Below are 26,385 nucleotides of genomic sequence, written 5' to 3' on the forward strand. Positions count from 1 at the left end.
AAGGGGGTATTAAATGTAATGAGTTCAATTTCTCTTAGAAAAACTAAGTCACGTCACATTAAGGTGTTCACAAACAGATGAAATGTACACATTTACTTAGATTCATGTTGACTTTACTAAGGAATTTTTAGGCTTTTCTTCCCTTGACCCTTTACATGAAGTAAACCATGAATTACCTCGATGTAAATAAATTCCTTTCACTTCCTTAGATTGAAATTGTTTTCTTACATGACACCTTATCCAAAAGACTTGCTCCACTGAATAATCATTCAACTTCTTTACCTGTTCATCTATATGATCATTTTTGTCTTTTTAAATAACAGTAGAAGAATGATGCTAAATAAAGAAAGAGGTTTTAATTCATGGATGATTACTTAGTTGGCTTGTTATTAGATTTTAAGATTATTTAGAATAAGTAAGTAGATAAATTATCAACCAATTCATAAAGGTAGAAGCAAAGAATTAGATGGGAGAGAAAATTCTTAAATTAAGGAATTAGAAAAGGTAGTTTATTGAAAAATATAGTTATTGGAGAAGATAGCTATTAAATTCAGGTTTCCTAAGATATATAACCCAAAATATAAAACTGCTGGTAATTAACTCCAAACTGTGAGTGTTCTTTTTTTTTTTTTTTTTTTTTTTTGTGGTATGCGGGCCTCTCACTGTTGTGGCCTCTCCCGTTGCGGAGCGCAGGCTCCGGACGCGCAGGCTCAGCGGCCATGGCTCACGGGCCCAGCCGCTCCGCGGCATGTGGGATCTTCCCGGACCGGGGCACGAACCCGTGTCCCCTGCATCTGTAGGCAGATTCTCAACCACTGCGCCACCAGGGAAACCCATGATCATAATTGTTTGACAATATAATAAAGTAATTTTAAATCACATTTATGTTGTAAATGTCAACATAAATAACAATTTATTTGTAGATTAATTTTTAAGTTAAAATTAGTATTTAGAATATTCATAATCAGCATTAATAAATCAATTCAGTGAATTAATTAAACAGTTCTATAAATAGCTGTTGGGAGCAATAGAAATTGTCTCATCATTCACTGGAGTCTTGGTTATCTTAGGGAAATTGAGGAAAGAATCCCAAAGAGAACCTTTTCTTTCCATATTATATATTTGATATATTTGAAATTTTGTATAGTGTTTTGTCTTACCTTTGTAATCTTGCAGCAGGGATATATAAAAGGCCTGTGGAAAAAATTACCTCTTTCACAGTTACCTTCAAGTAAGTTTATTTGAATATTCATTTTACTAAGAACTAGGAAAGCTGAAAATGTTTAATAAAGAGAAAAATAATAGCCAGCTACAGGAGAAAATTGTAATGATGCACAAATTCAGCCCTAGAGAAATTTAGCAACTTGTCATCTAAAAACATATTAGTTTTCTGTTAGGGCCAAAATTTGAATCCAGATCTGTCTGCTTTCTAATTCCATACTCTTAACCATTATGTTATACTGCCTCCCTATGTTCTAATCTGAATAAGGGATAATTTTTCTTTAACTAATGTAATTAAGGAAGAGAAGCAAAAAAAAAAAAAAATAGTGCAGAATAGTGGTTAAAAGGAAGGCTTTTAATGAGTTGATAATTGTTGAGGCTGGGTGACAGATCCATTGTTATAGTTTCTCTCTTGAAATATTTCATAATAAAAAAAAAATTCCCTATCTGCATTGTCCAATATGGTAGCTGCTAGCTACATGTGGCTATTGGGCATCTGAAATATGGTTAGTGTTACTGAGGAACTAAAATTTTAATTTTATTTGAATTAAATTAATATTAATTTTCATTGCCACTTGTGGCTAGCTAATAGCTATGGTATTGGACCCTATAGCCAATTTTCTCATCTGTGAAATGAAAGTGGTACCAACAGCACCTAATTCACATGGTTATTCAGAGGATTAAAGGATATAACCTTTGTAATGTATATAGCACTATTCCTACACATTATAAAAAATGCTTTTTAGGGGCTTCCGTGGTGGCGCAGTGGTTGAGAGTCCGCCTACCGATGCAGGGGACACGGGTTCGTGCCCTGGTCCGGGAAGATCCCACATGCCGCGGAGCGGCTGGGCCCGTGAGCCATGGCCGCTGAGCCTGCGCGTCCGGAGCCTGTGCTCCGCAACGGGAGAGGCCACAACAGTGAGAGGCCCGCCTAGCACAAAAAAAAAAAAAAATGCTTTTTAAATGTTTGCTATTATCAGTATTGTCTTATATTTAACACATTTTTATGTTGAAAATTATCTTTGAAGTGAGAAATAACACTTCTCAAAATATGCTGAATTTTGACAAAAATTAGGAATCCCTTAATTACAGCAACAGTAATCACAAGAACTATGCCAATTATGGAATTAAACAAAAAAAAATATTTTGTGTGCTAAACATCTGAAAGGCTTTAAAGCTGTCTGTGTCTCATATATTTATTGTATACTATTTTAGTAGATTCTGAACTCATATTTCACAGGATATGAAGTCTTGCTCTTCATTGAAGCAACTATCTTCTAATGTGGAAAGTTAAGGTGCTTTCAGTATTTTTATTATGGCTTGTGAGATGCTGTAGCTGTACCCTGATGACGTGAATGAAAGGATGTGATGCCATACAATACAATCAACAAGTCAGATACAACAGGTTAGATCACATTTCTATCTACCATCACCCTGACTCTGAGCCAAGGGCATTTCAAATAGAGTAGAATTAATTATCCTGGGCTTTGACTACACGTCAGCCTGATTTCTCTTCTCATGGTAAATGTGTCTGTAAAATATAGATATTAATGTGAACATCAAGCGGTAGTTGTGAAAATTAAATGAAGTAACATATATAAAACATAACATATATAAAAAACATATATAAAAAGCTTCCGGCACACAGGAGAAGCTCAGAAAATGTTACCTCCCTTCCCCTTGTCCTTCATTAATTTGAAATTTAAACATTCGATGAGCCATCCTAAAAGATGACTGAGTGACTATGTTCCTTGATGATTCCTGTTTCTTTTTTCTGGGTGTGGATTTTAATTGTAAAGAATACTTAAATTAACTGATTAATTTGTAAATGTTTCTCTAGCTTATACAATAAAAGCTCTTTAAAGAACTGAATATAAATTTTATCATTTTCTTACAAAATAAAACAATATCATTATATCACACCCACAACTTGCCACTTTAGCCATCGATACAATTTATTCAATGCCTAGAAAGATTAGCGTAAACATGCACTAAAATGAAATCGTGATAAACATGTTAAAAGCTAACATTTGAGATATCACTACTAACTGTCATTAAAGTAATACTCTGTTCTAAAAGTAGTACTTTTAACTCTCCTCCACCAATCCACAAGAGACAATCTGGGTTATATTGTTTGATCTATAGTTCAGGACCAAAGGAAGCATGGAAAGAGAATAATTAGCATAAGTTTTCTTTCTCTGTTTTCAGTTCTCCATTTATCGTTAACTAGTCATTTAGGAAGAAAAGACTACTTAGGCACTTATAAGGCTAGGCCAGAGTATATTGATCCAGGAAGTTAAAGAACAATATATCAGGAATATGTTTTCATATAGCAGGTGAAACAGAGCCATAAACATGAATTTCTGAGTAATAATTAACAGTGAATTGAACAATTATGGGTGTAATATACCATTCACGGTAGACGTGCTTATAAGGAGATTTGTTTTGTAGTTGCTTTATGAGTCACGCATAGAAGCTTTGTATTTTTATAGGTAAGTTTCCACTGTTATGAAATGTCTTTTTTTTTTTTTTTTTTTTTTTTTTTTTTCGGTACGCGGGCCTCTCACTGTTGTGGCCTCTCCCGTTGCGGAGCACAGGCTCCGGACGCACAGGCCTAGTGGCCATGGCTCACGGGCTTAGTTGCTCCGCGGCATGTGGGATCTTCCCGGACCAGGGCACGAACCCGTGTCTCCTGCATCGGCAGGCGGATTCTCAACCACTGCGCCACCAGGGAAGCCCTGAAATGTCTTATGGAGACTAAACTTCTATTGAGTAATTACTGTGTGTGGAAGAACACAGAGTATAATAATCATCGTATGCAGTTTTAGAGACCATGTGTTGAAGGTAGTCTCCCTTGTAATTTAAGAAAGAGAAGGCTAAGACTTTGAAAATATATATCCAAGTATTGTCTGTGGAGCCAACGTCTTGCAAATAGAACTGAGTTGCTTTGTCAACCAGTTTATCCACTTACCTTTTATTCCATGTTATATGGTTAGTTTTGTTATTTAAATATGGAATACTTAACTTTATTCTGAAAAAATTAAACACTACATATAAAGCATTTCTAATGAATTATTCAGTCAAAATCCTTTAATTACATCAATATTTTGTTCCTATTACACTACACTTTACTTAATGGGCCTATTGGTATTTGAGAGGCTACGTGTGTGTGTGTGTGTAGTCTGTGTATGTGTTTGTGCGTGTGCACCCATGTATGTACTGCATGTGAGCGTGTGTTTACATTCTGGGGGGGGTACATGTATACGAACATGTATATGTGCATGTATATGAACACATCCGTTCCTTGAATATTCCTATTCGTATTTACTGAACGTTTATTTTCACTTTGAAAAATATTTTGGGGACTTCTCTGGTGGCCCAGTGGTTAAGAATCCACCCACCAGTGCAGGGGACACAGGTTTGAGCCCTGGTCCGGGAAGATCCCAGATGCCACAGAGCAACTAAGCCCACACGCCGCAACTACTGAGCCCACGCGCCGCAACTACTGAGCCCACGTGCCGCAACTGCTGAGCCCACACGCCACAACTACTGAAGCCTGCACACTCTAGAGCCTGTGCTCTGCAACAAGGGAAGCCACTGCAGTGAGAAGCCCGTGCACTGCAATGAAGAGTAGCCCCTGCCCTCCGCAACTAGAGAAAGCCCGCATGCAGCAGCGAAGACCAAACATAGCCAAAAAATAATAGAAAAATAAAAGAAAGAAAAAGAGAAGGAAAAATATTTTGTCTTCATTGTGATCCTAGCTAAATATAGAATTTTAAAGTTACAGAAACACCTGATCTTTACCATGCTTTGGGGGACTCAAGCAGAACACGGCACTCAGTTTCCTTTTTGTCATCTAGTTCTTTTCAACTCCTCGGCTCAGTAGGATCTCTGACGCCTAACTCCAAAAGTCAGTTTGTTTTTATGCTGAGCTGCTTACCTTTATTGACATTTCATTACTGTTTTCCTCTGATGACTGTTTCTTATCTAAATTAGTAAAACGATATAGCATTTTGTAGAGTTTTCTGTGCTCAGTGTTTTATGTAATCATTCATTAGATAATTCACATGTCCCTTTCACATACATGAATATTATTTTCCACTTTTACGGATGTGAAAACAGGTTCAGTGGGGTGGTATGTGTCATGCTTTATACCACACAGTTGAGTCAATGGCACAGTTGGAAACAAGTCAGAGTTGCATCTAGTCTTTCTTCTCAGAGGACAAACTCTGATGCTTCCTTGGGGAAGTTCTCAATTAGTAGGAAGGAGGATAATGTACATTTTTTTTACTCTTAAGTCCTTGGAATTACCAGTGCTTTCAGGATACTACTACTATTCACTGAGTTTAAAAAAACTTCTCCCTAATATTTTGAAAATTGGTGGCATTCTATTTTCTTAAAGTATAACTTAAAACATCTTACCTGTTTGGCAAAACAATTCTCATTAATTTTACCGTTACAGATTTTGTTTTGACATTCAAGGAATTACGTTGCTTCAATTCATTGTTGCTTTTCTTAATCCTTGTAGTGCTGGCTGAGTAGACTCATCCCAGTGGCTTTCAAAGAATATTTTATTTAATGGTTCTAAATATTTTTATATGTTGAATAATCAAACTCCAGACAGTATAAGACAGGCCTCAAATATGTATGTTTTAAAATATTAACATGTCCTTACAATTAGGCTTCTCACCCTTTCCTATCAGAAGATAGGTCATTTCAAAGAGAAATTCACAATGCAGACTTAGAAGTTGAAGATTGAACTAAGAATTTGGAGACAAAAATTGTTTCCCCAAGTTTACTGTAGATCAGGTACTTGATTCATTTATCTCACTCAGCTATATACCTGGTAATTTAGTATGTGATAAACTATAAAATACTACTTTCAGTTTTAAGGATGTTATAATTTGACTCTCAGTGTCTTAAATTTTAATATGGTGCCCATGAGTACTTTCTTTTTACCTTTTATATAAGTCCCACTTCATCTTTTTACATTTCAGGAGTAACCAGTCATCTTTAAAACACCAATTTTATGCCCCTACTAGGCAGGAAAGTATTCTCAGAAAGCATCTCAGTTGCATTGTCAAATAGTTGTGAAAAGAAAAAGTATTCTTATAAAATAGCTAGGCCAATGATTGAATCAAACATTGTAGTCACTGATCTGATATCTTTATGAACTATAAATTTAATTTTTCTTTAATTCAAACCATCAGAGTTAGTCTTTTGCTATTTATTATTTGTTAATTAAATTTATATTAGTATGACAACTTTTAAAAACTTGGTGGTTTTTTTTTCCAGCAATTTAAATAAAGAAAAGTCAGCTTTACAGCACACGAAGAATCAAATGGCATTAGATTTGGAACAACTTCTGAATCATCGTGAGGTACTTTTTCCATTTTGTCATAATTTTTACCACCTTAGGCTTTTTCAAAATCATATTGGGTTAAGATTATTGGATCCCAGTAGTCTGTGTTCATTATGAGTTAATTCTTATTCCTGGAATGCTCCTTGATGGCCCCTATTGCCTTGTTCATATCTCTGTCATTGAATTTCCATGTTATTTAATAATTATCTGTCTTATCCTTTTCTCCCTCTAGACAGTAAATTTATTATTTTTTTTAATATTTATTTGGCTGCGTTGGGTCTTAGTTGTGGCATGCAGGATATTTTAGTTGTGGCATGTGGACTCTTAGTTGCAGCATGTGGGGTCTAGTTCCATGACCAGGGATCAGACCCAGGCTCCTTGCATTGGGAGTGCTGAGTCTTTGCCCCTGGACCACCAGGGAAGTCCCTAGACAGTACATTTCTTTAGTGTACCTCTGTCTTATGCATCATTGTATGGCCAGTGCCTGGTATACAATATTTGTATTGAACTTTAAAATTTAGGGCTTCCCTGGTGGCGCAGTGGTTGAGAGTCTGCCTGCCGATGCAGGGGACGCGGGTTCGTGCCCCGGTCTGGGAAGATCCCACATGCCGCGGAGCGGCTGGGCCCGTGAGCCATGGCCGCTGAGCCTGCGTGTCCGGAGCCTGTGCTCTGCAACGGGAGAGGCCACAACAGTGAGAGGCCCGCATACTGCAAAATAAAATAAAATTCATAAGTTTTCTTTTAATTTGTTCCTCACAAAAAAATATTTTAAAGGTAATAGAATCCTTATTTTATAAAAGAAGAAAATCAGGTTTTGGTGGCTTCCCCAGAGCCAGGTGGTAACTAAGAGATAACCCCAGGTTTTTTTCTCATTTTTTTAAGTCAGATTTATTGAGATATGATATACAATAAAATTTACCCTTTCCAGTATACGTTTCTATGATTTTTGACTAATGCATACAGTTGTGTAACCATCACCACAATCAATATATAAAATCGTTCCATCATCCCTTTGTAGTGACCCTTTTCCCCCAACTCCAATGGATCTGTTTTCTATCCCTATAGTTTTGCCTTTTTTCAACAAAAGGTATTATCCTTTCACAGAATGTCAAATAAATAAAATTATTAGTCTTTTTAGTCTCGGTTTTTTCACTTGCCATAAAACAGATCAATCTATGTTGTTGTAAATATTAGTAATTTGTCCTAATTTTTATTGCTGAGTAGTATTCCACTGTATGGATATACCACAGTTTGTTAATCCATTCACCAGCTGATGGACATTTGCGTTGTTTTCATTTGGGAGCGCCTATAAATAAAGCTGCTGTACACAATTGTGTATGTATTTTTGTGTAAATATAAGTTTCCATTTCTCTTGGTAAATACGAGGAGCAGGACTGCTGGGTCATATGGAAAGTGTGTGTTTCATGTTGTAAGAAACTGCCAGACTGTTTTCCAAAGTGACTGTATCTTTTGCATTTCCACCAGCAGTGAATGAGAGTTCCAGTTGCTCTGCATCCTCGCCAGCAGTTGGTACCGTTAAGCCTAGGTTTTTAATCCATGAATTTTTTCCACTGTACTATCACTGCCTTGTCTTAGCCATGTTTTTACCATTTTGCTATCCTAACAGAGAAAAAATGCTCAAAACAGATGATTGGTTTATGAGTATCCTGAAGACATTGTTTCCTAGTCTGGGAGAGATATATCAGGTATTTGGGAAGAAATTATTGGAAGGAAATTATTGAGAGAGATGAACTAGGGAATATTCCTGGAAGCAGCTCAAAGATGTATATCATCTAGAAATGGTGTCAGAGGAATTGGGTGAAGTGCCCAGAACAGCCAGTAGATAACAGTTGAGTAAGAATAACTTGGATAAATTAAATTTTTTGAAAGTTAAAATCAGGACTGAGACTAAGGTGACGGCAGCCAGGCACTGAAGGCACAAAATAGAGGAGGCGCCCCCTCTCAGAGGCATGCACAGTGCAGCGCTGGCACCTGAGACCTTGCCTCACCCTAGTCAGGACCCTGTGAAAATGATCTAGTATGAATCATTGCTTTAATCAGCTAAATTTTCTCAGTTTAAATTAGTGATTCATAAAGAGACCAAATGAACTTTTTTTTTTTTTTTTTTTTTTTTTGCGGCACGCGGGCCTCTCACTGTTGTGGCCTCTCCCGTTGCGGAGCACAGGCCCCGGACGCGCAGGCTCAGCGGCCACGGCTCACGGGCCCAGCCGCTCCGCGGCATGTGGGATCTTCCCGGACCGGGGCACGAACCCGCGTCTCCTGCATCGGCAGGCGGACTCTCAACCACTGTGCCACCAGGGAAGCCCCAAATGAACATTTAAAGTGTTTCATTTTCTTTTTGCACCGGGCAGCTCTTGCTCTAACTTTTTAAGTGGTGTTACTTAGTTCTGGTAAGACTGTTTATGGTAATATGAAATGAGATTCCCCCCTCATTTACATAGTTATCCAATATGTGTTACATGAAAAAAAGAAAATGAGTGGGATAGTTCTAGGTTGACAATGCTAGGATAGTTGAGGCATGGCCACAGAAGATTTATTTTCTATTCGTGTTAGCTCAAAATTGTTAGCTTAAAACTCCTCTCACGTTGGGAGTTCAATTGTGGTCTTAAGGATTTCCAGGAATGATAAAATCCATAGTGACCTCTTATTCTATAAACTTCTAGCATTTATACATTCAAAAATGGTTGTGTGTATTTGGAAAGTGTATTAGGTGATTTTTATTCTCTTCTTTAGAGAAAATGTATTAACCTAATAATAAAAAAAAGTGAAGAGAGGGTGAGTATGGAGAAAACTAGCCTTTTTTAGTTTACCTTTTCAGACTACAAAGCTCAGGTGAGATGAGTAAACGTATTAGGTTAAAGGATCTGCACAAAAAATACTAACTGAAAGATGTGATCATAAATTGAATTGAGATCTCATATCTGTCCATGTCCGTCTATTCTGAATTCTCCAGGTTCTGTCCCTGTATTCAGTGAAACCCTTCGGAAAGCAGAGAGAAGGGGAAAGGGGCAAAATATCTCTCCTAACAAAATTCCTTCCATTAAGGCACAATTGAATGTCATGACCTCTGCCTTTATAGAAGATCAAAATAAAATCTGGTGTCATTTCTCTTTGTTTCGTGAAACTATTTAAGGCAATCTACTAAGTACTTCCATTTATATTACATAATTTAGTCTTTGCTGCAGTACCCTGAGATAAATATCATTGTCCCTACTTTTACAGACGAAACTGATGCTGATAAGAGTTAAGTAACTCAACCGTACTTACTGTAGAAACTTCTTTTTTTTTTTTTTCTGAAACAAAAGCTTATGATCTTTCTCCTTAGTCCCATTTAGACAAAAATCTCAGGATGAATTACTGCTTGTGTGAGTTCCAGGAAAATTTTTGCCTCTGTAGATGAAGTTATATCCTTCTTTCTTTTTTTCAGAAAATGAAAACTATGTAATTTAATGTGCTTCCTTTTCGTCTTAGTTGCCAGAAAAGTCAGAGCTGAATATCTTATCCAGGTGTTGTAATCTTTTTTTCTCTTCTTTCACTTTTGATGCTTCAGAATAACTTTTTCTTTGTCTTTCAAGTGGAATGTAATCTTCTTTACCCTTAAATGTCTTCACTTATGCTAAGAGCTTTTAGGTATAAAAATATAAAATATAAATCTTAAATAATTAGGTTTTAGAAAAGGTAAAGGAAAAGATTGATAGGATCTCACTCTTAGTTAACATTATCTGGGCTTCAAATTAAACATTCAGTTTTGAGCATACGAAATGTGATTCCTTAGAATGGCTTCTCTCTCGTTGAGCATACCTCTCAAGAGTCTTCTTTAATGGCCTTCATTTTTCATTTATTTTTATCCACTCATATTTGCCTTAATGAAACAAGATTTGCTGAACACCTTTGGAAATTTTAATTCTGCTTTTATTTGTATACATTTCATCATGTGTCCTTAGAATCTAAGCTTTCAAAAGTAGGAGAAGCATCTTTAATCGGCCATGTATCTAATAGAATACTGAGTATAATTTTAAGAAACTGATATAAAAACCTTTTTCTAATTTCTTTTGCAACTGTATTAGGGAGAGTGGTAAGAGCCCCACTTAGGAAGCTATTTCAGTATTTCATTGAGCAATAGGTGGTATCGTGAACTAAACTGGTGATGATGGTGTCCAACAAGAATGGACCAATTTGAAAACTATTTAGAAAGCAGAATCACTCGGCTTGGTGATTGACTGAATTTAGGGGATGATGAAGAGAGGAGGAATGAGAATTGATGCCCAGGGTTTTGACTTGTATCCTGGGTTTATGGTGGTGCTACAGAGAACATAGGAGGAATAGGTTTGGGAAAGAAGAACTCAAGAAAATATCTAAGTGGATATATTCAGTAGAGAGTTAAAAATGTAGGTTCTGGAGGCCAAGAAAGAGAAGTTATCTAGAGGTAGAGATTTGAGAGTCAACAGCGTAAAGATGGTGCTTTACATGGAAGTAGATTAAATGAACTAGTAGGGATATATAGCATGAGAACAGAAAAAGGCCTAGGACAGATTCTTTTTTTTTTTTTTTTTTTTTTTTTGGTGGTATGTGGGCCTCACTGTTGTGGCCTCTCCCGTTGTGGAGTACAGGCTCCGGATGCGCAGGCTCAGCAGCCATGGCTCACGGGCCCAGCCGCTCCGCGGCATGTGGGATCCTCCCAGACCGGGGCACAAACCCGTGTCCCCTGCATCGGCAGGCGGACTCTCAACCACTGCGCCACCAGGGAAGCCTGGAAGCCCCTAGGACAGATTCTTGATGAGCACTAATATTTAAGGGCTGGGCAGAGCAAAAAATACTTACTCAAAGAAGAGTGAGGAGTGACCAGAGAAATGGCAGGTGCATCAGGAAAAGAGTAGACCCACGTGAAGCCAGAAGCATTCAGAAGGGAGGAAGTTGTCAGCGATAGCTTAGGCTGCCAAGGGGCCAAGTCGAACAAAGATGAAAAAGAAAATGGTATTTGGATTTAACAAGAAGTTAAAAAAAAAAAAAAAGCAGTTTCAGTGGCACTAAAGGCAGATTGCAGTGAACTGATAAATAAGTAGAAGTTGAAAAATAGTAAAAGGAAAACTAGGCAACCCTTTGAATAAGAGAATATAAGGTGATCAGGGAGGGAGCGTGAGATCAAGGGCCTTTACCTCCCCGAGTTGGAGAGTATCCAGCTTAAATGGTGATAGGTAGGAACCAAACAGAGAGAGAGACATTGAAAGTACGAAAGAGAGAGGATAATCAATTGAACAAAAGTGTTGGGAGAGGAGCAGATCCAGGGCGAAGTGATGGGATTTAACTTTAGACAGGTGGGGCACCTCTTCCATTTTGTAGGGGAGAAATCAAAATTACATTAAAAGTAAGTTAGTAGGTTTGGTGGTAAGAATTTAGGGAGTTCCCATCTAATGGTTGTTTTCTAATGGGCAAGACACATGATAGGATCAGAGTTTTGAGGAAAATCGAAGTTTGAAAGAGCTATGTAATAAATGAGTGATGTACATTACAGAAACAAATAATTGCCAAGATGAAGTGTCATATATTTGTAGTACTGCCATTCTGTGTAATTTTTCTCTAGCAGCTTACACTCAGCATACTAGGTGTAACCATGGAGAAGGTGGACAGTGGATTGACCCAGAATTGCATATATACTTGTTCAGCTCTCTTATTAAATTCTAAGGCTGGAATTACCCTTATATTCCTTACATCACCTATATTTTGAAATACTGTGGGAAAAGCCAGCAGTCAGACAGGCAAGATGGCTCTGCTACTTAATAGCTACGGATTCTTTTTTTTTTTTTTTTTTTTAAGACAATTTTTTAGAGCAGTTTAAAGTTCACAGCAAAATTGAGAGGAAGGTACAGAGATTTCCCATGTGACCCCTGCCCCCACCCCCGATGCACAGCCTCCCCAGAGTGTGGACATTTGCTACAAATGATGAACCTACGCCAACATGTCATAATCACTTAAAGCCCACAGTTTAATAGCTATGGATTCTTGAGGCAATAATTTAACCCGTCTAAACTCAGTTTTCTCATATATAAATAAAGGTAATATCTACTTCACAGGGTTATATGAGAATTCATATAGTACATTCCTGGCATGTGACAGTAACTCAGTAAATGTAGGACCCTTCCCTCTTTTCCTTCCTTTTCAAGAGTCAGTTCAAATGTTATCTATTCTTTGAAGCCCTTCATAACTCAATAAAGAAAAACTTATCTTTTTTTTTACTTCTTTCCCATAACTTTAAAAATACTTGTATTAATATTCCTATCACTATATATCACAATTACGCATCTGTCTTGCCAATAGAGTGCTTAGTTTTCCTTTGTGTATTAGCCTTTAGCACAGTATTTGGTAAGTATTCAGTTGAACATTTGTTAAACTAACTGTGATCTTTTCCAATCTTCAATAATATTTGCACTAGAAGCTGTCAAATGGAAAGCATTAGAAACCAGCCTTTAATATATTCACATTCTCTCTCCTCAAAAGTAAATATTTGTGGAATATAAAAAATCTGTTTCTCAAACCTGAGATTCTTCTACCCTTTCACTCACTGCTTCTGCCAATAAGCTCTCTCAAGGTCCACAAGCATTTCAGTTAGTATTTAACCAGCATTTAACCAACCACTTCTTACTAAGTGCCTAGCACGTGCAAGGCCTCACACTTACCTGGTTGGACTAACTCCCATGGTTCCAGATAACTTGCCTTTTATTGAAGTGAATGTCACTTAACAAAAAGAAAACAAACCCTGCAGTTAGCCAGGTTTCTGAAAAGTGAAGTCACAGTATAATTATCATTTTTTATGGTATGTTTATGTTCCAGGACTCTAACTCCTGTGTTCTTTGTGATTTCTCGGAAAGTTTCAGGGACATTTCAGCATCACAAGTGCCCCTTAGGCAATCCACTTCATAAAGGGTTCAAACAAATTACATATTTCTATATGTGTGTCATTCTTTTTGGTTCATACTTAACTATTTTGAAATTTTCTTAAGAATACCTTTTTACACGATTTTCTTATACACATATGTACTTAAATTTTACAGTCAGTACAGTCAGTATGACTGAAAAAAAACAAAAAGTGTGTGGGTAAGTTAATTTTTCTTTAAATGAAGATGTAATTATTTCTCAGATTCATACATTTCTCATCATAGTGGTGCTCTTCAAGTTCAAATTTGTTTTTGATTTCCTAGATGTAAATGTGTGTGTGTGTATATATATATATATATATATATATATATATATATATATTTTTTTTTTTTTTTTTTTTTTTTTTTTTTTTTTCTGTGGTACGCGGGCCTCTCACTGTTGTGGCCTCTCCCGTTGCGGAGCACAGGCTCCGGACGCGCAGGCTCAGCGGCCATGGCTCACGGGCCCAGCCGCTCCGCGGCACGTGGGATCCTCCCGGACCGGGACACAAACCCGTGTCCCCTGCATCGGCAGGCGGACTCTCAACCACTGCGCCACCAGGGAAGCCCCGTAAATGTATATTGTAAAGACAGTTATCGTAGTGGAAACCTACAACACATACAATATAAGTCATATTTTCCCTATAAAGTTTTAGAATGTTTATTTTTTCCATATAAGGGTATGTGAATTTAGGTCTGAGGAAATTCAGGGAGTAAAGTATTGCAAAATATACTCATTTGTGAATGTTGAATTTAAATATACTTTAAGTATGACAAAACTAAACCTACTGTATAAAAGTAATAATAATATCTTGAGTTTTTATAACTTCTTCCTACCAAAATGTTTTAAAATTTTTCAGCCCTATTATGTTATACTAAAGTGTCTCAAGAGCTCTGTGATGGTCTTATACCCATTTGACAGATGCAGCAACGGAATGTTCCCTCTCCTCAATTTTGAATTGCATAAAAGACACACATTTTTTTAGATTGTACTCTGTGGACCTCTATGTTTATGTGGACTTATACAAAACTTAGTAGAACTAGGTCAGATTATTTTGATTTTATAAGTATTTTGGCTTCATTTTTAATCTTTTCATCATCAGCTTTAAAATTACAGATATCTCTGTTGTGTCCTGCAAGTAAAATTCTGTCTTGTGTGAGACATTCTATCTCATCATAAAAATACTTTATATGTGTATATATGCTCTTTTAACTTTTTTCACATCACACTTTCACATCTATTATGTATCATATAGACCTGTCATTTTCTAGTTATTGTTTTTGCTTTTTTTTTTTAAAGAATGAAATGTATATTTTTCCCGCTACATTTTAGAAGTTTGGTATGTTTTCTTTTAAATAGTAAGTACACTTCTCTGACCCTTTTTTATCAGTGAGGAACAAGTAATGACCTCTTGCTATCATTTCTAACCCTGTGTTTTTATGACTTCTAGAATAGCAGCAGTTTATAACAAACCAAACAATTCTAGGGTATAAGGAAACACACAAAACAAACTGCAAAGCTATTAAAGTAAGTCTCTGGAGTTGGCCAGGAGAGATTATTAACAATGAAATGAAGTGATTATGGTCTTCTTTGGCAGTATTTTAATTTAAACTTAACAAATCTATATCCCATATGAAGGAGCTGACACTGAGGGAAGGCAGGGGATACAACACGGAGAAGGTACAGGCACTGGAGTGAGTCACGCTCTGGATACCAGCGCTCAAAATGGAGGAGAGAGTCTGGAGTCTGAAATTGATGATGGAAATCAACAAGAACATGCGTCAAAAACTATCAGATTACACTGAAGTAGTGAAGGCCAGAAACCAGACAGCAACTAGATGAATACTGGTATAGAAGGGAAAAAGCCAGGCACCAAGAGGACAGGAATACCGGAAGACAAAGCAGTTAGAAGTCCAAGGTACTATTCAGTAATCAGATGAGTGAAAGGGTCTGCACAAACCAATCAGAACAGAATCAAGGCGCCCACACTTCTGTTTTAAGTCAACAGTCGCAGTAGCTTTCAGTTCAGAGGGGCCTACTTCAGTGTGTTAATGCTAGCTTCCTCTACCTGCCTCGCAGTTGAGGATGACCTTAAGATGATGTCCAAATTTAGGAAAGAATGTTGTAGGTGATTAGTTACATCCCCTAGGCTATGACAGCACAGTTGTGTCTCAATCACCAAACACGTGAGCTCTCACTAAGCTTTCAGTGGTAGATAGGGTATGACTCCAAAAATGTTTGTCATCTGAAATGCATTAGAATAAGGAGTAGATAAGCCTTATTTCCCTCTGCTCTGGCCAAGACTCCTTTCTTTATTCTGTCCTAGGCCCAAAACTTTGAATACTAGGAGATAATCAGAGGAAAATAATCAAGATGATAAAAGAATTCTTTTCAGTCATAAGAGAGATTAATGGATTGGGGGTGTTTCGAGAAGAAAAGATTTAGAGAGATACAAGAAATTCAAAGTAGGCAGAAATAGACTTGGATACATCTCTCCAAAGGCTGAAATTAAAACCTAAGAGTAGACATTATAAGGAGACATGTTTTGTTTGCTTTGTTCAGGTGTTATTGTTGTTCTGCTTTGTTTTGTATAGAGGTTAAATAACTTGAAGGTCCATTCCAAACCTGAAATTGCGGCTATCTAAGGCCTTGACAGAAGGCATCCGCATTACTGTGTACATAACGTCTAAATAATGACAGCTTTGAACCCATTTGAATCCTGATTTCATTTCTTAGTAGCTAATGAATCTGGCTTTTTTTTTTTTTTTTAATTTTTGGCCACATTGCATCTTCATTGCTGCACGCGGGCTTTCTCTAGTTGTGGCGAGCCAGGGCTGCTCATCATTGCGGTGCCTGGGCTTCTCATTGCGGTGGCTTCTCTTGTTGTGGAGCACAGGCTCTAGGTATGCAGGCTTCAGTAGTTGTGGCACACGGGCTCAGTAGTTGTGGCACACGGACTTAGTTGCTCCACGGCACGTGGGATCTTCCTGGACCAGGGCTCGAACCCATGTCCCCTGCATTGGCAGGCAGATTCTTAACCACTGTGCCTCCAGGGAAGTCCTTGGCTATATTTCTTAAAATCTAAAATTCAGTTTCCTTATCTTGAAAATTGAAGTAATATCTACCTCTTGGTATTTGGGAGAGGATTAAATTTTTATGTAAAATACTTAGTGCAAAGCCTGGCACATAGTAAATACTACATGAATATTAATTTGCCATACAAAATCTGTTTTGTGTATTGTTTAGAGTATAGTGCCATTGACATCCAAGGTATATTTTTACTTCTTCAAAATTCATACACTGAACTGTTAAAAATTTGCTTTGATAATATTAATAATTTAAAATTCTCATTGAGCACTTAGAGTATTGATAGATGACTTTGAAATAAATTTACATTTTCTTTTAAACTATAGTGTTAGATATGATAATGATATTGTGGGGTTTTTTTTTTAATCTTTATCTGTTAAAAATCTCTACTGAAGTATTTACAAGTGAAATGATCTGAGGTCTGAAGTCTGCTCTAAAATATTTCAAAATAACTAGAAAGGAAGTAGATAAAACAATGTTGACAGAACATTATGGCAGTTCCTCAGATGATTAAGCATAGAGTTACCATATGGCCTAGCAATTCCACAACTAGGTTTATACTCAAGAGAAATGAAAACATGTCTACACAAAAACCTGTACATGAGTGTTAGATGTTAGCAGCATTATTCACAACAACCCAAATGTTCACCAGCTGATGAATGGATAAACAAAATGTGGTATAGCCATACAATGGAATACTACTTAGTCATAAAAAGAAATGAAGTACTGATAGATTTACAACATCGATGAAGCTTGAAAACACTATGCTAGGTGAAAGAAGCTGGTCACAAAAGACCATATATTATATGATTCCATTCATTTGAAATGTCTAGAACAGAGAAATCTACAGAAACAGAAAGTCGATTAGTGGTTGCTTAGGGTTGGGAAGTTGAGGACCAGATGGGATAGAGGAGTGATTCCTAGAGGACTTGGTGTTTCTTTTTGAGGTGATAAAAAAGTTTTAAAATTATATACTTTAAATGGATGACAATATGGTATGTGAATTGTATCTCAATAAAGCTGTTTGAAAAAAAAGTGATACTGACAAAATGTTGATAACGATTAAAGTTGGGCAATAGAAACTGGGGGCTCACTATGCCATGCTCCCTTCTCTTTGGATCTTTGAAATTTTCCGGAATAAAATGTTGTTTAAATACTCTTTTGGATGAAGTTTAAACCTCCAAAATATGGATGTACTTGGTTTAAAACAAGGTTGGTTTCTACCTTGCATTAGCTCAGGTAGGAAAGATGCACAGAATTCTGACTTGACTGCCAGCTACCTTGTTATTCCTCTAGAAAAGCACTTACATTTAACCTCCAGTGGAGCACATAGTTTGCATTATACTTGTCAGAGCTATTTTCATCAAGAAATGCCATCTATGTGTCCCCTTGCCAACAACTTTGCAGAGTTTACAACTTTCAGCAATTTATTGGCATCAACTATGCAATACTCTTAAGCAGCTGCTCTGCAGTTGAGCTGTTTTAATATGCCACCCTCTATGCAAATAGTTTATATTAAATGGCCAAGATATGTGCTTTCAGATTCAAGAGAACAATTTATCTCTTTTATAGAGATTGTATAGTAACAGTCATCATCTTCATCATCTGGAAGTTTCATAAGAATGTCCTTAACTCTTCCATTTTGAAGAGTACTGTACTGCAGTGTGGTTTTTATTGTTTTGTTTTATTTTTGTTTTAAGTTTCAATTGTGCAATCAGATGCGGTTCTACATTTGTTCGTTTTAATGAATGTTTCCTTCATTCTTTGAAGTTACTGTAATGGTCTTATGTATTTGATATACTAGAATTATAAGATATATACTATTAGGTTTTTGAAAATCACTATAAAAGCATATCAGAATTAATATTATTATAAATCAGACTGGTATAGAAGAGTGTTTAAAGGTCTCAAACAAGTGGTAAAAGGAAAGAATTTGAGGCACGGCACTTTTGCTGTATTTGAATTTTATAATGAACAAGTAATGCTTCTATAATTTTAAAAAGCAGGAATTAAAAAAATATTTTGACAAATGCCTTTCTAAATTAATGGAACATTTGCCAGGAATAGACTAGGACTGCCAAAATGAAGGGGCCACATATTAGGACACTCCACATTTTGTCATTTTGGACAAGAGAGCCTACTTTCTACCTGAGGACCCTAGAGTGGAGCCTGCTTGACAGATTTTCTGATCCACATATCCAGAGATTGTACTCAACTGTCTCATTCAGATGAATGGCCCATAGCTGCTGAAAGAAAACATTTAATCTGTTCCTTCATTCATAAATTGGAACACACAACCAAAGACCATCAGAAACCGGAAGAAAATTAATAGCACAAAAGGGAAAAGTCACAATAAACAGAGAAACTGACTCCCTTCTCCAGAGAGAACAAAAATTTCTGTAACAGAAAAGAACTTATAACGTATTGTAATTAGTTTCTTCAGAAAGATTTGAGGAAGTAGTATTTACAGAAAATAAGCATTATACAGAAAAAGTTTCTGGTGTTTTCAAAAATTGCTAAAATCAAAATCATGAAGTTATTATAAGTGAGTAAAAATGCCAGTAGAAGGATGTCAGGAAAAGCCACTGGACTCTCCTAAAGCTTAGAAAAAGTTAAGAAGACAGAAATTAACAGGGAAAAGCTAAACAATATCAACAATTCTAGAGAGAAATAAAATACCTGCAAAGAAATAAAGATCAGCTTGGCATCATAGTTCCTAGAAATTTGACTTTAGAAGACAGAGATGTGGGCTTCCCTGGTGGCGCAGTGATTGAGAGTCCGCCTGCCGATGCAGGGGACGCGGGTTCGTGCCCCGGTCCGGGAAGATCCCACGTGCCGCGGAGCGGCTGGGCCCGTGAGCCATGGCCTCTGAGCCTGCGCGTCCGGAGCCTGTGCTCCGCAACGGGAGAGGCCACAGCACTGAGAGGCCCGCGTACCGAAAAAACAAAAACAAAAACGGGGGCGTAGAGATGTAACACCATCAAACTTCTGAAGTGAAGCACAGTACTTTACCACAGTACCCTCTCTCATGAAATTACTAGATTGTTTGCCATCAAACGACAAAAAGAGAGCGATGCAAGAAATAATGGAACATGCCAAAAGAAATTTCAGAATAACAACCGTGTAGCAGTCTTAAAAGAAGTCAGCACAAAATTGATCCCAGCAAACAGTATGATTAAGCTAGATAATCTTAGGTAATATGGAAAAAGACACATACTAGTTCCATCAATGAGGGAGAAAAAGGCAAGAACGCTTAAGAAGAAGGGGGAAAAAATCTCTATGAGAAAGTCAAGGCCCAAGTAGGAATCTAAGTAAATGGCAGGATTTTGAGCGATAGACGCAATGTAAGAAAAAGAATCCAGTTGAACTTGATACCTAAAACATTATCCTTTGAACATCACAGGTTCCTTTCCTGCGGACCTAATCACTCTCTGCTCTGCAGTGAACAGTATTTATAAATCATTAAACAGTAGTACAAATAACCCGGCTGACCAATCACAGAAGGACGGTTAGAGAAGAGAGAAAAGCAGAACCAAAACTAGAGAAATGACATGTGAAAGTCAAGTCCAAACAATAAGAGCAGGTGGAGCCAGCAATCAGGAGGCAGACAAGAGAACATGGTAAGGACCAAGCCAGATTTCAAGATGACTTAATCCTAACAAAGGATCCCATTTTGTAGTGACAAGTTTTTCTAGTTCTTGTATGTTATGTTGGTTTATTTTTGTTTGCTTTGTCAATTTGCAAATTGGGATTTTGAGAATCACAAACATTTCATTGTAATAGTAACATCAACTAGGGAAGGATAATTTATGCCAAACATGTAGGTAAAAGAAATATGAAAATATTTTCATGGTAAGGAAGATTCAGTATCATAAAAGCCAGTTCTAAGTTGCTGTTTTTTTAATTCAACATAAACCCACCCCATCCCTAAGAACATAGCCCAAAACACCCCTCAATCATTAAATGTTAAAACAGTGTGACATGGGTGCATGAATAGACAATTGGAATAGAATTTAAAAGTCCAGAAATAAATCATATGCTTATGGAAATTCAGTATATGATAAAGATAACATCTCAAATCAGAGGAAAAAATTGTCTCTTTAGCACATGATGTTGTTATTACAGAATAGCCAAGGGGGGAAAAATGCTGAATCCACACCTTTCACCGTAAGCCAGGATAAACTTCAAACAGACCAAAGATCTAAATGTTTGAAAAAGAAAAGAAAAAGAAACCATAAAGTAAGTTGAAGAAAATGGAAGAAGAAAACAAAGAAAATGACCAATCACCCAGTAGAAAATTAGCCAAGGATATCAACAAAAAAGGAAATACCCTTAAACAACTGAAAAGCTGCCCACCCTTACAGTAGGAGAAATGCAAAATAAACATACCCAAACACTTATCAGACTGGCAAAAATCCAAAAAGGTAACACAGACATACATTTTATCAATTAGGAAACTGAAGTTCATTTAATTGCTTAAGTTTACACAGTTAATAACAGTCAGGAATAGATGTGTCTTTGACTTCTAACCTCATACTAAAATATCTCCACTACCTATGCTTGGCTTTCTGTGTGCTCAGTCTGTGGTGGTATCGTGGATACTGTTTGATGTTAAAGTGGAATTTTCTTTGTTCAAATTTACAACTGATATAAAAGAGATCATCTATATGATCAAACATAATAAAACTGAACAGAATTGTTCTGCATGTTATTTTGGTGTCCACTGTAGCTGTGTATTATCCTAATAGGAATTTTACAGAATTCTGTTGCTTTTTCAGTGTTCTTTATGGTACGGTTTAGGGTACAGGTTAGGGTTCCGCTATGGGTCAAATAAAAGCGTATCAGAGGGCTTCCCTGGTGGCACAGTGGTTGAGAGTCCGGCTGCTGATGCAGGGGACACGGGTTCGTGCCCCGGTCCGGGAAGATCCCACATGCCGCGGAGCGGCTGGGCCCGTGAGCCACGGCCACTGAGCCTGCGCGTCCGGAGCCTGTGCTCTGCAACGGGAGAGGCCACAGCAGTGAGAGGCCCACGTACCGCAAAAAAAAAAAAAAAAAGTATATCAGATTGGCAGTTTTTGAAGGTAGACACATCCTCATGTGCATTGGCCAAGGCAGCCTCAGTCCTGCAGAAATGAGAAAGTGGATTCTGGCACCGTTTCTTCCAGCTCCTCTCTTGGCCCTGAGGTTTATTAAGACTCTGTGGCTTAAACTCAACAGCTCTGTTTTAAAATACCCACTCAAGCTAGATGGTTCTAAATAGAACTAATGACAGCCAGAAAAAAAAAAAAAGGCCTGTAGGAACTTGCTCTGACACAGAGCTGATGTCTATAAACAGATTAGTAGAAAGGAGCAGAACATCTTTCCTGTCGCCCTAACTTTTGTGTCTTGGCATGAAGATGCAATAAAATAATAGGAAAAATTTACCACCAACACAGCCTACCACTGTTGTACAGATAATAAGGTAAAGGAGAGTTCAGTCTACCCTCTCTCCATATTCTTGTGTTTGATTGAATCAGTTTAGTAATTAAGCATAAATATCCACTAGTTAGCGTTTGGTGCTAAAGGTTTGACTATGGGGGAAAATAAAAGACAAAAAAGACTTGGAAGAGGGAATTAGTGGAAATTTTGATCCGGGTTCTTCAGGAAGTCCAGCATAATGAATTCTTAGTTCAAACAACGACTGATAAAGCTAACTCAAGTTTTCATTTGTAAAAGAAGAGGGAATAATATGTTTTGGTTTTTTTTTACTGAAGTATAGTTGATTTGCAATGTTTCAGGTGTAGAGCAAAGTGATTCCGTTTTTTTTTTTTGGATTCAGTTTTATATATATATATATTCTTTTTTTTTTTTTTTTTTGGTACGCGGGCCTCTCACTATCTTGGCCTCTCCTGTTGCAGAGCACAGGCTCCGGACGCACAGGCTCAGCGGCCATGGCTCACGGGCCCAGCCGCTCTGCGGCACGTGGGATCTTCCCGGACCGGGGCACGAACCTGTGTCCCCTGCATCGGCAGGCGGACTCTCAACCACTGCACCACCAGGGAAGCCCTATATATATTCTTTTTCAGACTCTTTTCCCTTACAGTTTATTACAAGATATTGAAGACAGTTCCATGTGGTATACAGTCGGTTCTTGTTGTTAATCTGTTTTATATATAGTAGTCTGTATGTGTTAATCCCAAATTCCCGATTTATCCCTCCCTGCCTCCTTTCCCTTTTGGTAACCTTAAGTTTGTTTTCTATGTCTGTGAGTCTGGGAATAACACGGTTAAAGAAATCCTGAAGCTATATTAAACTTACTGTTTGAACTGCTGATTAATAGGCAAGAAAAAAATTGGGGGACTCTTTTTCCCTTGCATCTTCATGTGAGACTTCGAAAGGAAATGGAATAGTTTTAGAGGTAGAAGAGAAGAAGTTAAGTGTCTAAATAATGTGCTTATCAAGCACATGTAGAAAAACATGTAGAGAAACTACGGGGATAAGTAGCTATGCCAGTGGTTCCCATATTTGTTAGAATCACCTGGGGTTCTTTAAAAAATGTCAGAGGGGGCTTCCCTGGTGGCGCAGTGGTTGAGAATCCGCCTGCCGATGCAGGGGACACGGGTTCGTGCCCCGGTCCGGGAAGATCCCACGTGCCGCGGAGCGGCTGGGCCCGTGAGCCGTGGCCGCTGAGCCTGCGCGTCCGGAGCCTGTGCTCCGCAATGGGAGAGGCCGCAACAGTGAGAGGCCCGCAAAAAAAAACAAAAAACAACAACAACAACAAAAAAATGTCAGAGCCGAGGCCACACCCCAGCCCCGTTATCTCACAGTCTCTGGGGGTGGGACTCAGGCATCAGTTGTTTTTGAAGCTCCACAGGTGATTACAATGTGCAGAAAAATTGGGGAACCACTCGTCTACAGAATAATACTCTTTTTAATTGAAGCATAGTTGACAATACCATGTTAGTTTCAAGTGTACAGCAAAGTAAGTCATTTATACATATGTTTTTTCAGATTATTTTCCAAGATGTTGAATATATTTCTTTATGCTGTTCAGTAAATCCTTGTTGCTTATCTCTTTTATGTATAATAGTATGTCTGTTAAACCCATGCTCCTAATTTATCCCTACCCCCTTTCCCCTTTGGAATGATATATTTATCATTTAACAGTATTAATGACTATGAGATTCATATGCATAATTATTGATTATTAATATGTTGTTTTTTTCACAACTTTCCTCATTTATATAATGTACTAATTGCTTCAAATGTTTTTTCTACTTCAAGAATAAAAATAAATATTTTAACATCAACATTGAGTCTGCTTGTTAAAATCATATTTCCATCTTCTATTTTCATACACAACAGGAATTGGCAGCAATGAAACAGATTATCATTAATATGCGTAGTAAGCGTTCTGAGGACAACTTACTTTTTACTAAAACGGAATCCAAAAATGTGACAGAAAATCAGAAATCAAAGACTTTGAATGTGCCTAGAGAACATGAAGACAATATATTTATACCCAAACCAACACTCTTCGTAAGTACAATAAAAATTAACCTAGAATGTTAGTGTCTCTTTTTTTTTTTTTTTTTTTTGGCGGTATGCGGGCCCCTCACTTTTGTGGCCTCTCCCGTTGCGGAGCACAGGCTCAGCGGCCATGGCTCACGGGCCCAATCGCTCGGCGGCATGTGGGATCCTCCCGGACCGGGGCACGAACCCATGTCCCCTGCATCGGCAGGTGGACTCTCAACCACCGCGCCACCAGGGAAGCCCGAGTGTCTCTTATTTTCGCTAAATATATTTTACTTAAATTTCTTTCCTCTCATAGTGGTTTCAAACTAACTTTAAAAGGTCTGTATTTATCCTTTTTCTGAATGTATATGTTACCTATCTTAACAGTTGATAGTTGGGGTTTATATTTCTAGTTAACATATCGGACTTGCCTAGGAATTAGCATTACTCTAGCACTGTCCTCCTCCAGTCTCCAGGGACGACATAAATGAATCAGAAAGACAGTCTTGGTTTGACTGGTTTACAGCACAATCTCTCAGTTTTCAGTAGGATGTAGCTGAGGTCATACCTCGTTTGAAAATTTTTCTCTTGTATATAAAAGAAAGTTTACTGTAGAAAAAAAAAAAAAATACAGATGAGCATAAAGAAGTTTGTTTGTTTGTTGTTGTTTTGGCCATGCCGTGTGGCTTGCAGGATCTTAGTCCCGGCCCAGGGATTGTACCCTGGGCCCTCGGCAGTGAAAATGCCAACCAGAATTCCCTGTTTTTGTCATTTTTTAATTTACATAAGAATAAAAGGAATGCAAAATATCACCCGCCCTCTCTTATTTGTAAAATAATATATTTTGCTTTGAGTTTTCTTATAAAGTATAAAACCAATCGTATTAACATAAACTGCAAAACTGAAATGCATTATTAGGTAAAAATGTATGTGCCCGGAAATTAGTCGAAGAACAAGAAATTCGAAAAATTTGGATTAAAATAGAAAATAAATTAGGAAGTATTGAAAATGATGTTTTAACAAGTAATAAGAATCAAAAGGCAACAGGATCGAAGTAGGAGTAACCTTATTAAATAGTTCACTTTACTTCAACATGGTTTCCCCTCCATACCTTAATTTCTCAGAAGAAACATTTCTACCATCTGAACATAGAGACTCAAAACCAGAAAGATTTTTCTGTACGATATTCTGATTCAGTGAGTCTCCAGAATCTTAATTTTTTTTTTAACTCCCTAGATGATTATAATAATCGGTCAAGTATGGGAACTCCTGATCTAAGCGATTTCATTATACATTCAGAACACGCTACTCAAGATCAATGAGATGTGAGAGCTTGCTTGGTGATTACATAGTTCAACCTCCTTTTTAAAAAAAAAAATGACAGAGTTACAATCTAAATGAAATAAGGAATAATTATCATAAGGCTCCTTGTGGCAATAAAGACTGAGCTAACAGGATGGAGGAAACAGGAAATCTAGATTGACCAGCCTGGGTACAAGGCAGCTCTGTGGATTTCCACAGCTGAGTACATAGATCTTTTCCTCTAGTGGCACTTCAGCTTCCCTATGTTTCTCTCCTGGTGTCTGCTTACTCATGTTTTCCACTTCATCAACTTGCTCACAGCCCCTTGTCTTGAGACATATTTCTATGCATCCTTTCCCTAATCTCCTCTCTTATAACCTAGTTCTCCCTGTGTTTTCCAAAAGCAAGTTTAATTGGCCCAGCTCCTCCTTGTTGGCAGATACCCCTTGTGGCAAGACTAGTGAAGGTGATTAGCCAGCCTACTGAATGGCTGCCCTTACCTGTGACCAGGGCTCACAGGGTACCAAAGCAAGTTGCCTAGGGCTATTTATTCAGAAGGGCCATGGCTAGGCAAGTTTCCCTCAGAAAGTCGGCTAAGATTGTGACAGAGTATGGTGTGTCTATTATTATGTTATAATCTACAAGAAGAGAACAGACTGAATACATAGATGCTAGTGGAAAAACGGAGGATTGGTTGAAAACCGCAAGATACAGCCACATACTTAAAGCCTATCACACTCCCTGATCTGCTTTTTTGACCCTTCTCTGTTCCAAGCAATGAACTATTCCTTCTGACCCAGACCTCCTACATTTCTGACTTTAGCTTGGTAACCTGATTCTGATATTCTGAAATCCTAACTGTCACCAGTACATAAGTAACAGATTTCTCCAGTATCTTGAGATAAGGTTCTGCAATGAAAAGAAAATGAAGAAGATTTGAAATATGAAGTATTAATTGGGTAGTTTTTATTTCCTTCTTTATGCTT

General features: G+C 37.5%; 1 protein-coding gene across 8 annotated transcripts in view; it reads left to right on the forward strand.

Annotated features, from left to right (window-relative positions):
* The window catches only part of PIBF1 (progesterone immunomodulatory binding factor 1), a 209,450-nt gene that overhangs the window by 172,558 nt on the left and 10,507 nt on the right, over positions 1–26,385 (forward strand). For 4 of the 8 annotated variants that reach the window (XM_059042235.2, XM_067016726.1, XM_067016727.1 and 1 more), the window contains exons 16-17: positions 6,517–6,601; positions 23,948–24,121. In XM_059042235.2, the coding sequence (XP_058898218.1) occupies positions 6,517–6,601; positions 23,948–24,121 (259 nt within the window). The remainder of the gene's footprint in view (positions 1–6,516; positions 6,602–23,947; positions 24,122–26,385) is intronic. The other 4 variants (XM_067016729.1, XM_067016730.1, XM_067016728.1 and 1 more) reach the window with 2 other exon arrangements.

This window comes from Kogia breviceps, chromosome 16 (genome assembly GCF_026419965.1).
Source record: "Kogia breviceps isolate mKogBre1 chromosome 16, mKogBre1 haplotype 1, whole genome shotgun sequence".
NCBI classification, from domain to species: Eukaryota; Metazoa; Chordata; class Mammalia; order Artiodactyla; family Physeteridae; genus Kogia; species Kogia breviceps.